This window comes from Myotis davidii, unplaced genomic scaffold, assembly GCF_000327345.1.
Source record: "Myotis davidii unplaced genomic scaffold, ASM32734v1 scaffold1394, whole genome shotgun sequence".
Taxonomy (NCBI): Eukaryota; Metazoa; Chordata; class Mammalia; order Chiroptera; family Vespertilionidae; genus Myotis; species Myotis davidii.
Genome location: NW_006285608.1, coordinates 544,986 through 558,494, shown reverse-complemented (window position 1 = coordinate 558,494; position 13,509 = coordinate 544,986). Strand labels below are relative to the sequence as shown.

General features: G+C 50.6%; 1 protein-coding gene across 1 annotated transcript in view; it reads left to right on the top strand.

Moving 5' to 3' along the window:
• WSCD1 (WSC domain containing 1) overlaps window positions 1–12,903 on the top strand; it is a 39,350-nt gene extending 26,447 nt beyond the window's left edge. Inside the window, exons 8-9 of the mRNA XM_015559181.1 lie at window positions 2,457–2,657; window positions 3,997–12,903. Coding sequence (XP_015414667.1) covers window positions 2,457–2,657; window positions 3,997–4,349 — 554 coding nt within the window. The 3' untranslated portion in view covers window positions 4,350–12,903. The remainder of the gene's footprint in view (window positions 1–2,456; window positions 2,658–3,996) is intronic.
• The last annotated feature ends 606 nt before the right edge of the window (window positions 12,904–13,509 follow it).

Here is a 13,509-nt window from a genome sequence, read left to right as displayed (position 1 = left end):
TGAGAGAGAAATAACCCTGTGAGAGAGAGGCATCGGTCAGTTGCCCTCCGCACACACCCCCACTGGGGATCCAACCGTAACCCAGATGTGTGCCCTGGCCGGGAATCAGCCGGCAACCTTTTCGGTGCACAGGACGAAACTCAACCAAGTGAGCCACCCCGGCTAGACAACAATGCTATGTTTTAAAAATTGATCTTAAAATCTTCAAGAGTTTTATGGTTTAAAGTCTTGCAGAAATAAGGGGCCTTAAATGGCTTGAGCCTGCGCTGTTTCAGAACCAAGAATCTCAGGTGAGTCCAGTGGCATCTCCATGTATGAAATATATTTCTCTGTTGGCAAGTGTCACAACCACTAAGTTTCATCACTAGAGTTTGGTGTAGGAAAAGAGGGTGCTATAGTAGCATCCTAGAGGAAACAGAAACTTCTGAGCTTGGCAGTGGGTTCTGGAATCACCCACAGCAACCTCAGTCTGGTTGGGACAAAGCCAAGGTTGTTCATACAACCCTTTGTCCTTGGGAGACTTGGTCATGGGTACCTACAGGTGAGTGGTCAGGGAAAGCACGTGGTCCTGCCCACTCTGTCCTAGTCCCCTGGGAACCACCCACTGTGTACAGCAGGCATGTCAAACTCAAAGGCTAACACGGGCCAAATAAATGAGGCATGTGGCCCTCGGGCCGTGAGTTTGACATGCTTGTACAGGCTGCAGTAACCCGCCTCGTTCATCTAGAAGGCTTTCACCTGTCTCTCACAGCTGGCTATTTTGGTCCACAAATGGCTAAGTGGCCCAGTGGTTTGAACAGCCACATCTAAGTGTTGTGCGGCTGGCTCGGAATGGCTTTAGAGATACCAGGACATCTTTGAGCCTTACAGGGCCAGTTAGATGCAGCCACTGCCTCAGAGCACTTACAGAGCAATGACACGTGCAGATGGGACATTCACAAGGCAGCTCCAGAGCCAAATGCCAACTCTGTCCTGGGTGAATGTGGTTGAGTTATAAGGAAAAGTGGCCGCTGTTGGCATAGGCGGAGGCAGTGGGCAAGGCACCCTGGGTCTCAAGCATCAAAGACTGCATCTCAGATTTACACAGCCCAGAGCTGGACTCCTCCTTTCCCGGAAACTCCCAGCTGCTTGACAGAATGAATCAAAGCAAAACTTTCAGTGTTTGGCCCATGAAAGAGATGACTTTGAAACGTGGGGAGCTTCAGCAGGTGAACCCAGAATTCCAGATTCAAAAGAAACTTGCAAATACAGGTGCTTCCTAGCCAGTCAGGAAAGGGGTGAAGGCTTATTTATGTTTCAGAGAGGCCAAGGTAAGCTCACGCACATCTATGGAGAATGTCCCCAGAGCTGGCTGCATAGCTACGCCGGGATGTGGTCAGGAAACAAGATTCAGGGGACATTTTTCTATGACATCCCACTCTACCCTCCAGTCCCTGGTAAACTTTGTTCCCATAGCCTCTATTCTCTGTAGTATACATGGGCTATTTCCCTACTAGGCTGTAAGCTTAAGGACAGTCTTGATCCCTGACATAAAATCTGACACAGCATGAGCACACGATAATCGGTGTTGATAAATATGTGACTCTGTGTGGTGGGTAGAGTCTGACCTTCTCAGCCAGAAGTGATTTGGGCTCGAACGCCCAGGACTGGCCTAAGGGACCCAGGAAGAAGGCAGGCCCCCAGCCCACAGAGATTGTTCCAGGGGAGCAGGGCTCTGTTCATAGAAACTGGGCCCTGAGTCCTGCAGGGCCGGGCTCAACCACTGTGGATGAGACCTTGGCCAGACCTGCTCTGGAATCCCAGGTAGAGAATCTCTACAGGTGCAGGCTGGGGCCCTGTTACAGGACCGTGGCGTGAGGTCGGGGCGGGGGGGGGCAACAGCTGTTCACAGCCCTCGAGTGTAATGATGGGGATCCTGCTCCTACTGTGGGGAGCTGGGTGGAAGTGGGGTGCTTCTCAGGGACACACACAGCCACGTGGAGAGAGGCCTGGCTCTGTTGCCATGGTGCTCTGTGATCCTGGGCAAGTCACACACCCACTCTGAAACTCAGTCACTTCATCTAGTTATGTGTGCAGCTATGGTTGACTCACAGGGGTATTTGTGATGTTCATGTGAAATTGCCAAGAAAATACCCAAATACTTGCATCTCCAGCACTTAGAGACGGGGCATGGTCAAGCCCTCTGACTCCCGGGGATCTGCAGGAGGTGCCTTATCTCCTTTGTCTAGCAGATGCCATCTTTCCCAACACTGAGACATCCTGCTGCCTTGGGCAGGGTCAGTCCTGTAGAGGCCGCTCCTCTCCACCATCATAGGCCCTCCCAGTGCCCTCTGCTCGGCCCCTATTGCCAGCCTTCCCTCAGGCAGGCAGGGGAGCATTAGGACCTGTCTGCCCCTTGGCCGTGTGGGTCCCACAATGCCTTCCTCCAAAGCGGCCCTCTCCTTCCCCCCGGGCAGGGTTTAAGGGCGAGAAGGACCACTGGCGGAGCCGGCGCACCATCTGTGTGAAGACCCACGAGAGTGGCAGGAGGGAGATCGAGATGTTCGACTCAGCCATCCTGCTGATCCGGAACCCGTACAGGTCCCTGGTAGCCGAATTCAACAGGAAGTGCGCCGGGCACCTGGGCTACGCAGCTGACCGCAACTGGAAGAGCAAAGGTAGGGAAGGGGCCTCACTGCAACATTATTCATGGAGTCAGCCTGCTGACACATGCTTACTGTGTGCCGGGCACTGGGCAAGGCCAGGGGCCCAGGGAAAGGGTCACGGTCTCTGCCCTCAAGGCACGCACAGCCAGCTTTAGGCAGTGAACTGCAGAGGTGAGTAATATAGAGCCAAGTGTGTTCCTCCAAAGTAAAGCTGCGTCCAGCAGGGTGGTGGCATGACGATATGCAGGGCTGTAGGCCAGGCAGGCTGTGCGTCTGTGCCTGCGTGGCTCTGGGTCAGGTGGGGCTGACCTGTGTCTCCCCTCGGCCCCCTGCTCCCCGCTTTCCCCATCACCCTTCACCTAGACCAGCCCCCAGCATCCCTACCCCCCTTGCTGACTCCTCTTTAGGATGGAGGCCAGATAAGCTCTGATCCCTCCTGGGCCTCTTACCAGTCACCCCAGCAAGCTGCACACCTTCGGGGCCTCAGTTTCCTCCTCTGAAAAACAAGGTGGTCCCCATCTCAGAGGGTCATGTTGAAGATGAGAGGAAACAAATGCTCCCCATAGCCCAGTTATGGAAACTATTTTCCTTGGGGTGATCCTTAACATGTGCATTCCTGCCCACCCCCAACAAAACACCTCATCTCTTAATTTGCTAGAAAAGAAATCTCATGAAGTCGGTCATCTGCGGAAGTTTGTGATTGCCCTGACCGTGGCTTCGTGGTGCATCCTCCCGCCCCGCTGTGCTCAGGTTCAGCTGGCCTCACGCCCACCAGCACAGTGAGCCTGGGGCAGGCTGCACGCCTTAGAGTCACAGGAGGGGCCAGGAGAGGAAGCCTGGCCGGCACAGCGTCTTCCTCTCACCGGGAGGCCCAGCAGCTGCCCCCCACACGCTGCTCTGCCCCTGCACCCCACATCAGGTGTGCATCAGAGACTAGATCCTGGTGAAAGAGGGCGCCAAGATTTCCGCCTGTCTTTAATGCGGCTGCCATGCACCGTGGTGCACCCCAGCTCTCCCTGGCCAGGTGCAGTCGCTAAGGTCAAGGAATTCATAGCACATGAGAGAGCGAGCCAGTGCTTGGTCCGTGCAGTTTACATTTGTTTTAACTCGATGTGTTTGCTGGGAGGTAGGTAGACTCAATCAAGGTCACGTCTTCCTGGCTTAGGACTCCTCAGAGCGCAGCCTAATATTAACCCTTATTCACAGTAAGTCACCTTCCTCAGCAGGGGGTTCAGGCAGGTTGGCCCCGGGCAGTGGGTGATGGAAAATCCTGGCCGCTTCCCTGGGCATCCAGGGAGACCAGCAGCCCTCCCGGGCCGGGCCCTGACACGGCACTCTCTGTCCTCCCCAGAGTGGCCGGACTTCGTCAACAGCTATGCCTCGTGGTGGTCCTCGCACGTGCTGGACTGGCTCAAGTACGGCAAGCGGCTGCTGGTGGTGCACTACGAGGAGCTGCGGCGCAGCCTGGTGCCCACGCTGCGGGAGATGGTGGCCTTCCTCAACGTGTCCGTGAGCGAGGAGCGGCTGCTCTGCGTGGAGAACAACAAGGAAGGCAGCTTCCGGCGCCACGGCCGGCGCCCACACGACCCCGAGCCCTTCACCCCGGAGATGAAGGACTTGATCAATGGCTACATCCGGACAGTGGACAAGGCCCTGCGTGACCACAACTGGGCTGGGCTGCCCAGGGAGTACGTGCCCAGATGATAGGCCGCCGCTCTGCGCGCCCTGCTGAGAGCCAGCCGCCCCCGGGGCTGCACCCGCTCACATGCTCAGGTGGTGGCCTCGCTGGGACACGGGCTGCCCCGTGCCACCTCCCACAGGTGCAGGGAGACCAGCCACAAGCCCTTAGCCCACCCAGGCAGACACGATGCCACAGGACAGACACAAACAGAAACACGCTCCTAGCTAGACACGCTTAGACACGCCACTCCACGCTACAGTGCCTGTTTTGACAAGCCCAAGTCACCATGCCAGGTGTGCCAGACACTCACAGACTTGCCACACATAGTCTCCAGGCCACGTGTTCCCAGAGGCTCCGTCTGTCTCTCACAGACACATGTGCACCCGGGCTCTCGGAGGCCCCAGGTTTCCTGTTTTCAGCCCCAGGCATGGACTTGCTGGTCAGGCTTCTTGACTGCGGGGGCTAGGCTCGGCGGGCACCTGCTCTGAGCAGCAAGGACTTGGGCATGGAGGTGGGCTCACGGACTGCTGCTGCTGGGCCACGTGGCCCTGACATCCCATAAATGTGTGTGGTGTGACCACTGGGCACCACGAACTCTGCGGCCCTGCCTCCTGCTCTCTGTGGATGGGCTGGCGGCACCGTGGGCAGAGTGGAGCACCCCTAAGCCACGCACCAATCTCAGGACCCCCTGCAAGTCCTGTGCACCCCCTGCCACTCCTCCAACATGAGTGCCCCTTGGAGGCGGGCCTCCTCGCCTGGCTTCTTTCTCCACCAGTCCCCAGGGAAGCTGGGCATTCACCCCATGCCTCACATACAGGGTGTGAGAATGAGGGGACGGGGGGTGGGGAGGGAGCTGGGCCTCAGGGGAGTCCTGGACCTACGGGCCCCATATGCCATTAGGATAGGGGTTGTGTGGGCATGGGGAAACACAGGAAGTGTGTCTTGGGGCCACTGTGACTGGTGGCCCTGCCCATCTTGACAGGTCCCTGCTTTCCAGGGGGGTTCTGCCCTTGGGTCATGAGGACGGGGTGCTGCACGGTCCATCAGCAACACAACCCGGGACCCTTTGGGGAGAGGCCATAGCCACAGCTTCTGTCGGACCCCCAGTGGCCATGGCCGAGCCCTCTCTGTCGCTCTGTGACTCACCCACCACTTCCTGTCACCGGTCTCTGCCACACATCTGTCTCTATTTCTGCTATGCTGCCACCTTTCCCACTTGTTCCTTCATTTCCTCAACGAAAGGTGGAGGGCACTCAGATGCTGACACCTGCTGTGTGCTGGCCTCCCGGAGAAGACCTGTGTGAAAGGCCCCTTCCCCACCCCAGCTCCGTCTAGCGGGGTCGGGGGAGGGGTCATACCACGTGGAGTGAGAAGCCCAGTAGCAGGAGGGTGTGTGCTGCGCAGCTCACGGTGCTGGGCCCCTGTGCCGGGGGTCTTCAGGGAATGCACCACAGCAACTTTGACCTGGTCTCCAGAAATCTGTAGGGATTATCCCAGCAAAGCAGAGGAGAGGGGTGATTAAGGCAAAGAGAACAGCGTGTGCAAAAGGCTCAGAGGCTTGGAAAACACAGGTGAATGGGGTGTGGGGCGTGCGTGTCTCCAAGTCTGCAGCAGAAGGAGGGCAGTGGGTGGGTAAGGACAGAGGTGGGGACACAGAAAAGGACTCTGGCCTCATAGCCACTTAGTGTTCAGCATGAGCCGGCGAAGGTGCTGATGCTCACTGCCTTCACCTGACATCCCCTCAGCCTGAGCCACGCTGCATCACGGGGAGAAAATGGGGTAAGGGGTTTGGGAAAGCTGGCATGAGGATGACCTGGCCCTCTGCTCCCTGGCTCATGGCGGAGGGGGCGGGCAGGACAGGGTGAGCTAAGAGCGCCCCTAGGAAAGGCAGGCAGGGCCAGAGGGCCCAGCAGAGCCACCCTTCCTCAGAGGGAGGCCTCCCCAGCTTTCTGCTTTGCCAATGACTGAGCTTGAGCATCTGTGCTCCTGGTGGCCTCCAAGTTCTTCCTGAGGTTTCCCCAAACCCACCCTGATGCTGGGGCTGTTGTACACCCTCCCACTGCACCATCTGGCTCAGCTCAGAGCTGGGAACACCAGGGGTTTTGTAAACATTATTGGCTCTGCCTGGGCTCCACGGTCAAGTCTGTGAAGGCCTCTGATGAGGCTGTCTCCCGAGTTCTAGGAGCAGCTGAGATCCACCAGTGGGAAGAGGGCTAGGGGACACCTACATCCCAGAGCAAACCTAGAGTCTCAAAAGAGACAGCAGCACCAACTGATGGAGAAGAGCGAAGCTGGCATCCTCCCGTGACTGGCTTCATGGCTGTGACCCTCACTCGCTGGCCACCCAGACGGTCTTCAGGTAGAAGACTCAGAAGCCGTGGGGGTTGGAGAGGCAGACGTGTGGCTGGAGAGTGGATCAGGGCCACTGCTGAGGCACAGCCCCCTGAGCGTCCCCTTTCCCCACCCCAGGTGTCAAGAGAGCAACAGCACAGCCCATTCCTCCTGGTGGATGGGTGGGTACATTCCCTACAGCCAGGTACCCAGAGACCTCTCCTTCCAGGTTGGCAAGTCAGCTGCTCAAGTGGCCTTGTAGCTTGCTTGCACCTCAGCCAGGCATGCAGATGAGGAGAATGATGGGGTTAGGGTGCATCCAGGTCAGGACGAGTCACTGCCCATGGAATGGCACCTGACACTTGGCAGGTGCTTCTGGATGTTGGGTGAGCAAGGAGGTGCAAAGGCCCTACCTGCTTCTGGCTCCCAGCAGCCATAGCCCCGGGCCTGGCTCTGGGAGAGCAGAGCACAGGAAGGGGGATCTGTCTGTCCTTTTGAGAAAGTCTATTTGTGCCCAAGTTGGGTCTTGTCTCTAGCTCACAGCTTCTCCATAAAGAGGAGGCTGTCCTCACCAGCCAGGTTGAGTAAAAGCAGACCTGTATTCAGGACAGGCGTGTGGTAAATGCATCAGGAACCTTTGAAGAGTGACACCTTGACTGTCTACAGATTCCAACTTTAACAGCCAGGCTATGGGGTTGCACAAACCTGTACTAACACATATAATTTTCATGGATTTCATCTCCTGTTGTGGATCAATTTGGAAACACCAAAATATATAATTTTAAGAAGCTAATTCACATTCTGATAATCCCAGTGATGTGGAAATGAGAGAAAAGAATAGACAGGCTTCCAAATCCTGGGAAGAAAGCTGCTTAATTATGTGAGCATCTTGTAATGAAGTCTCTTGCAGCTAAAATTAGATTTTGAGTGCATGAATATGCAGTAATGTTTGCACACCAGAATGCATTTTTTTCACTTAAAAGTAGCAGGAGCTACTTGGTACTTAGGGGGCCCCAAGAGGGGAGATGAAAATACTGGGGTTGCTCTTTGTGGCTGCATAGGTTTGTGTTCTTCTGACTGGAAACTCATTGGAGGTATTTGAAATGTGATGCCTCCGGTTCATTCAGGTTTAGAGAGAAATTGATTGGCCGGAACCCTCACTGATCACTACCCAGTAGTGGGCAAGTTGGCGTGAGCAAGTAGAGTAGTGTAGAAACAATACAGGGTCTGCAGATTGAAGGATTGGGGTGTACCCTAAAGCTCTGCTCTGCTATGATCTTGGGGAGGCCTCTCTGGTCTCAGTTTTCCATCCATAAAATGAGGGATGTGGTGGATGTTGTTGACTGCTTCCCAATGTTCATTCCCCCATTTCCTTTCCCAGCAGGCCCTGATTTCTGTTTGGGGATTTTATGATCTGGCTGGGCTGGCTTGACTATCACTTCCAGGGCTGAATGCATGACCTAAACTAAGCCATCATCACATTCCAGCTCCCTGGCTACAGTGATTGGTTCAGGTATGGGTATGTGAGCAAAGCATCCAGAGGGTACCTGGTATTTCAAGACTTTTTCTGGGAATGTTGGGTAGAGGCTCTTTTTATCCACCTGCTGGATGTGCAAGAGGAAGTTGGTAGTCTTCAATCTTGAGTCTTGATGGTGGCTGTCTCGGGACCATGAAAGAGAACCACTCTCAGCCTGAAGTCGGCACTACTGAAGGGAGAGTCCAGAGGCAGAAGCAGCCAGGTCCTTGGTGACATTGTTGAAGGATAGGATCAAGCTTTGCCTGCGATTGGCCCCACCTCTGGACAGTTTTGTTCCATGAGCCAATAAATTCCCTTTATTGTTTAAATTGGGTTGAGTTGGGCTTTGGTTACATCCCAGGACAATGCCCACACGGCTTGGAATAAAAGGCCCTGGTGTCCTGACATTCTCTGTTTCTGGCTGATGTAGGTAAAGACCAAAACTGAGACCAGTTTGATCTGGTAGAATTAGAAAGTTGCTTTTTACAGAACGGGTCTGGCTGTGAAATGTTCGATAGAAGGCGGTGCTTAGTCAGCCAGGACAAGAAGCATTTGTAAGTCAGTACACAGTGAAGTCACCTATATATCCTGAGAAAAGTATTCCTTGTTCAGCTCAAACCACAAATTAATCCTTAAACAACACCTTGTTATCATCTCTACTTGACAGACGAGAGGACTAGGACACCGATTTTAATGATTGTAAGAGTATGGCCCTGTTGTATTTACCATAACTCTTTTCATGAAGAATATGATGTGATCTTGGAAGGGATGCTTTGATACACTATTTGGATTGAAGGTGTGACCTCCTTCAAGAGACATCTTTTAGTAATAGCTGATGGGCAATAAACTGCCTTAAAAGGAGGGTAGGTACGGTTAGTCACAGCTTTGGTTTGCTGAGTGAGACATGCAAGCTTGGGGCAGAGCAGAATCGCTGCCATTGGAGGAGAGGTGAGTGATGAAACTGAGAGTTCCCCTCCTCCATCCTCCCTTCTTTAACTCTACTGTGTGATAAAAAATTAGAGGGACAGAGGGAGTTATAGCCCCTATCTTCAAACTCTCCTTGGAATGTCTGACTCTAATACAGTATGCAGGATGAAGGTCTGTATTATAGTCAGACAAAGCCAAGAATCCCAGGAAGTGGATGTGAGTATATTTTCCTCGGCCATGGGAAATATAAGCAGGTCCATCCTAAGTAACAAGAACAATTGCTTATATCAAATAAGGAATCTTAATATCAAACAAAAATAAAAACAATTCCAGTTGATGCTGTAAGCATCAGTATGAGCTGAATGAACTACCTTTCCAAGGTGTCTTCAGTACCTGAGACATTTCTTTAGATTCAGACATCAGCAGTTACAGATACATGGCTTGATGGTGTGGCCAATGATAATTCATAACAGTAAACAGTGTTCTTGCAAGTCATGAAGTTCTACAAACATCATTCCACATGTGCCTCAGTGAGGTGGACATTATAATTTCCATGGAGGGGCCAGGAGAGAAATTCAGTTTCTGAGTATGTTACCCAAAGTTCACATCCTTTATTGTGTAGATAAGAAAAATGAGACTTAGAATGGGAAAGAATTTCCCACGAGGTCACGCTATGAGAATGAATGGTGGAGATAGGGCTGGAAAGAGGGCTCTTCCATGAAACCACCTGACTACCCTCATACTGCATTCCCGGAACTCTTCAAGAAATTGCTGGAAATGAGGCAAATGTGCCATTAAGCTCATTTGGAAGCGACCCCATTAATTTCACTGCTAGTACTATTTTGTGGGCACCTGAATTCAATTTTAAGAGTCATTTATCAAGCCTCCTCAGTACTTGAAAACTTGGTTAGATGGTGCAGGTCTTTCACAGGAGTGAGGTTGGAAAGATGGACCATAACTTGCCACAAGGAAGGAATTTGGGGTTTTTATCCTGTGTCACAGACATCCCAGGCACCAGAAAAGCCCTGTTCCCAAAAGATATTGACAGGCAAGCATCTTTGGCGGGCCTGAGCCCAGCAGTGTGCATGCGTTGATGAGTACGCATGCTTGCAGGTGTGAGCTCCAGCTGCTGACGGACAACTGCCCCTTTGAGTCGCAGGCCAGTCTACCTGAGCATTACAAGTGTCAAGAGCCAGGTCACATGACTTTGGCATCAACTCACTTGGATAACTCTTCCTCCCATAAGCAGAGCTACCACATCCAGATGACACAGGGAAGCCAGGGCACACACACAGTGTGTCTGGGAGAATGCCTGGGAATGCAGAGCAGTGGCATCAGGCACAGATACTTGCCTCTCTACCCAGCCTTCAGTCATCTACCTTGTACCATCAGACGTTGCCAAGGTCGAGATCACAACTCTCCAGAATCACCTGGATTCGTTTTCTATTGCTACATAAATAACCACAAACTGAGCAGATGAAAACAACACATATTTTACCCCCCAGCTTCTGGAGGTAAGCGGTCTCGGCACAGCTTAGATGGGTCCTCTGCTTCAGAATCTCACTGGACTACAATCAAGGTGTGATCCAGGCTGTGTTCTCATCTGGGGAAGTGTCCGTGTCTAATTCACGGATTGTTGGCAGGATTAAGTCACTTGTTGTTATAGGATTGAGGCTCTCAGTCTCTCAGGCCCACCCACAGTTTTCAACAAGCGGGCCTCTCGTAGACAGTTCAGAACACAGCTGTTGGCTTTTTGGGCTGGCTGCAGAGCGAGACAGTCTGACATACGTTACATGGGGATGCCACCTCTTCACCTTTGCTGTCTTCTGAATAAGAAGCAAGTCACAGACCCTACCCACCCTCAAGGCTAGGAGATTACACAGGGACATGAATGCCAGGAATTGGGGACCATTGGAGACCATCTTTAGATCTGATCATAATACCATTATGGAAAAAGTCCAGAAATCAGTGCATTCCTTATGCTGTGTAGAGCACTGCTGACCACTGGATTTCATTGAATGCAGTGGATATTTTGAAGAATCATCAAGTTATATCCATGTGATAATGAGTGTGGGTCTAATGTCCCCAGTCCATTGCCCTGACATTAACAGTCATTAGGAACGTCCCCAATTCATATTGGCCATCTCTATACTCACTCTTTATTTCTCTTGCTCAACACATAGTGGACCCTTCAATAATTTCTTTAATTTTAGGACATTATTAACCATTATTTATTTGAATATTGACACCTCTTTCCTTCTCTAATCCCTCATTCTGGCATTCCTTTACACTAATGCTGGAACACGAAAATCTAGTTTCCACATTTCAGCTCTTTTTATGTATTTTCCATCTCTTAATCCCACTGCTGGGTTCTGGGAGAGGTCTTTCCTTTGACAGTCAAGAATTATAATTTACTCTTCACTGTGTACATTATTCTATTCAACCAACCTGTTAATTTCTATAATTATCTTTTTTATTCCCAATACCTCTAAGTGATTAGAACTTGTTTCACAGATGATGCCCCTTCATAACTCTCTGAGGATATTAAATATACATATGTAAATGTTCTCTACTGATTGCTCAATTAATTCTGTTTTGGGGGTGTGAGTTTTTTCATAGGTTGATTCTGCTGTCTTTCCCATAGTTTTGGTTTTCATCAAAATGTTGGCGATTGTGTATTCATAAAAGGGGAAGAGAATTGTGCAAGGGTCAGCCATCCTGGCTGCGCAGGTTTGATACTAATGGCTCTGTTAATTACCTCAAACCACCTCCTGCCCTCCAACTCCAACTCTTGATAGGGAGCACTCACCTTTCTGAGGCACAGCTACCAGCAATGTCCTGGATGCTGATTTCCTCATCTTTCTGTTTTCTGTCTTTCAGAGTTTGTTCAGTTTGGGGTCCACTCTGGTTCTCTTTTTGTTCTCAAGCATAGCTAGGTTATCATATATATTTGATTCAGGGAGGAAGAAAAAAAACAGAGCAAGCACTTGCTTAATCTACCAAGATCATGAACACCAGTTTCTTCATCATGGACACCAGTTCCTTCATCATGGACTCCAACTACTTCATCATAGGCACCAGCTCTATCTTTGATATCTTCGTGTGACCTAAAATGACTGCAAAAATTCCTGGCTTGGAGTGAGAATTTTATTCTAGGATCATTCTTTCCTCACTATGTGACTTTGGACAAGTGTCTTCCTCTCTCTGAATCTCAACTTATTCATGAAAACAATGAAACATTTGACATAAAAATTGTCTTAGGCCTTATCCCGCTTTGGCCTTCTAAAATTGTGTTTGTCTCATCTGCATGATTTGGTGAAAAGGAACAATCTCTGTCCCTGCTCAAAATACAGGTCCTCACCAAAATGTCATAACAGACTGAACTTCACTTGAGAAGCCAATTTTGTTCAGAATCTCCGCAAATGGAGAGTGCCATGGGAAAAATAAATTGCCTTAGGATAAATTTTGTTTCTTCCCGCCACTCTTCATTTTAACAATTCACCAACATTTCTCATTAACTTGCAGACTGTATTTACAGATGTCTATCACTAGATTTTAAACCATTGGAGGCAGGTTGTGTCTTGTATTTATTTTTGTAACCTCTGCCTTTAGCACAGGACAAGGACGCAGGAGGCACAGGAAGTATTGGTGAACTAGAAGGAGGGATGCACGAAAGCCCTAAATCACCTGGCTTTTAAAGTTTTTCAGGAAAATAATATCTTCCTAAAAAAATAATGTCTTGCTTTTCTTATCTGTGAATTGAGAGGATGTTGCTGAATAAACTTGGTTGAGTTTTTCCATCACCTGCATATTGGGAACTGAGTTCAGCCATAACTATTTAGTGTTACAGGTAAAAAAAAAAAAAAAAAAAACAGTGAAGAACTATGGCAGCCACCAAATCCCCCTGAAGAGTTATTTTGAACTACTATACAGGTCAACCCTCTGTTCCTGACTCTTGGAAAAGAACAAGAAATAAATCAGCAGGATTTTCCTCCAAAGTCCTGTTCATGGACATTCAGGAAGATAATAGTATAAGCCCCACCTTTGCTCCCATGTGAGCCTCCACTGCTGGGGGTGGGAGGCATTCTTGTTTGCCTTGGGATAGATGAGCTTCTCTAGCTCAGTTCGGCAGCTCATTCCCTAAAGATAACCCTTCCTATAGCAAAACTTTTTTTCTTCTAAATAAAAAACTCCTTTCTATTTTATGCCCCAAAGTATAATACGGAGACATCCACTCCTTCTGAGAGCAAGAGGAGGGATAGTGTATTTGGATAAGTGACAAAGAGAGGAAGGTTGGAGGATATCTTCCCGCTCCCAGGCAAGAAAGAATAAAGGTTTCTCTCCCCACCCCCGCTCCTGAGGTTAGTGTAGGTGGATCTTTTCTCTCCATAGCCTGGGGTAAGGATGAG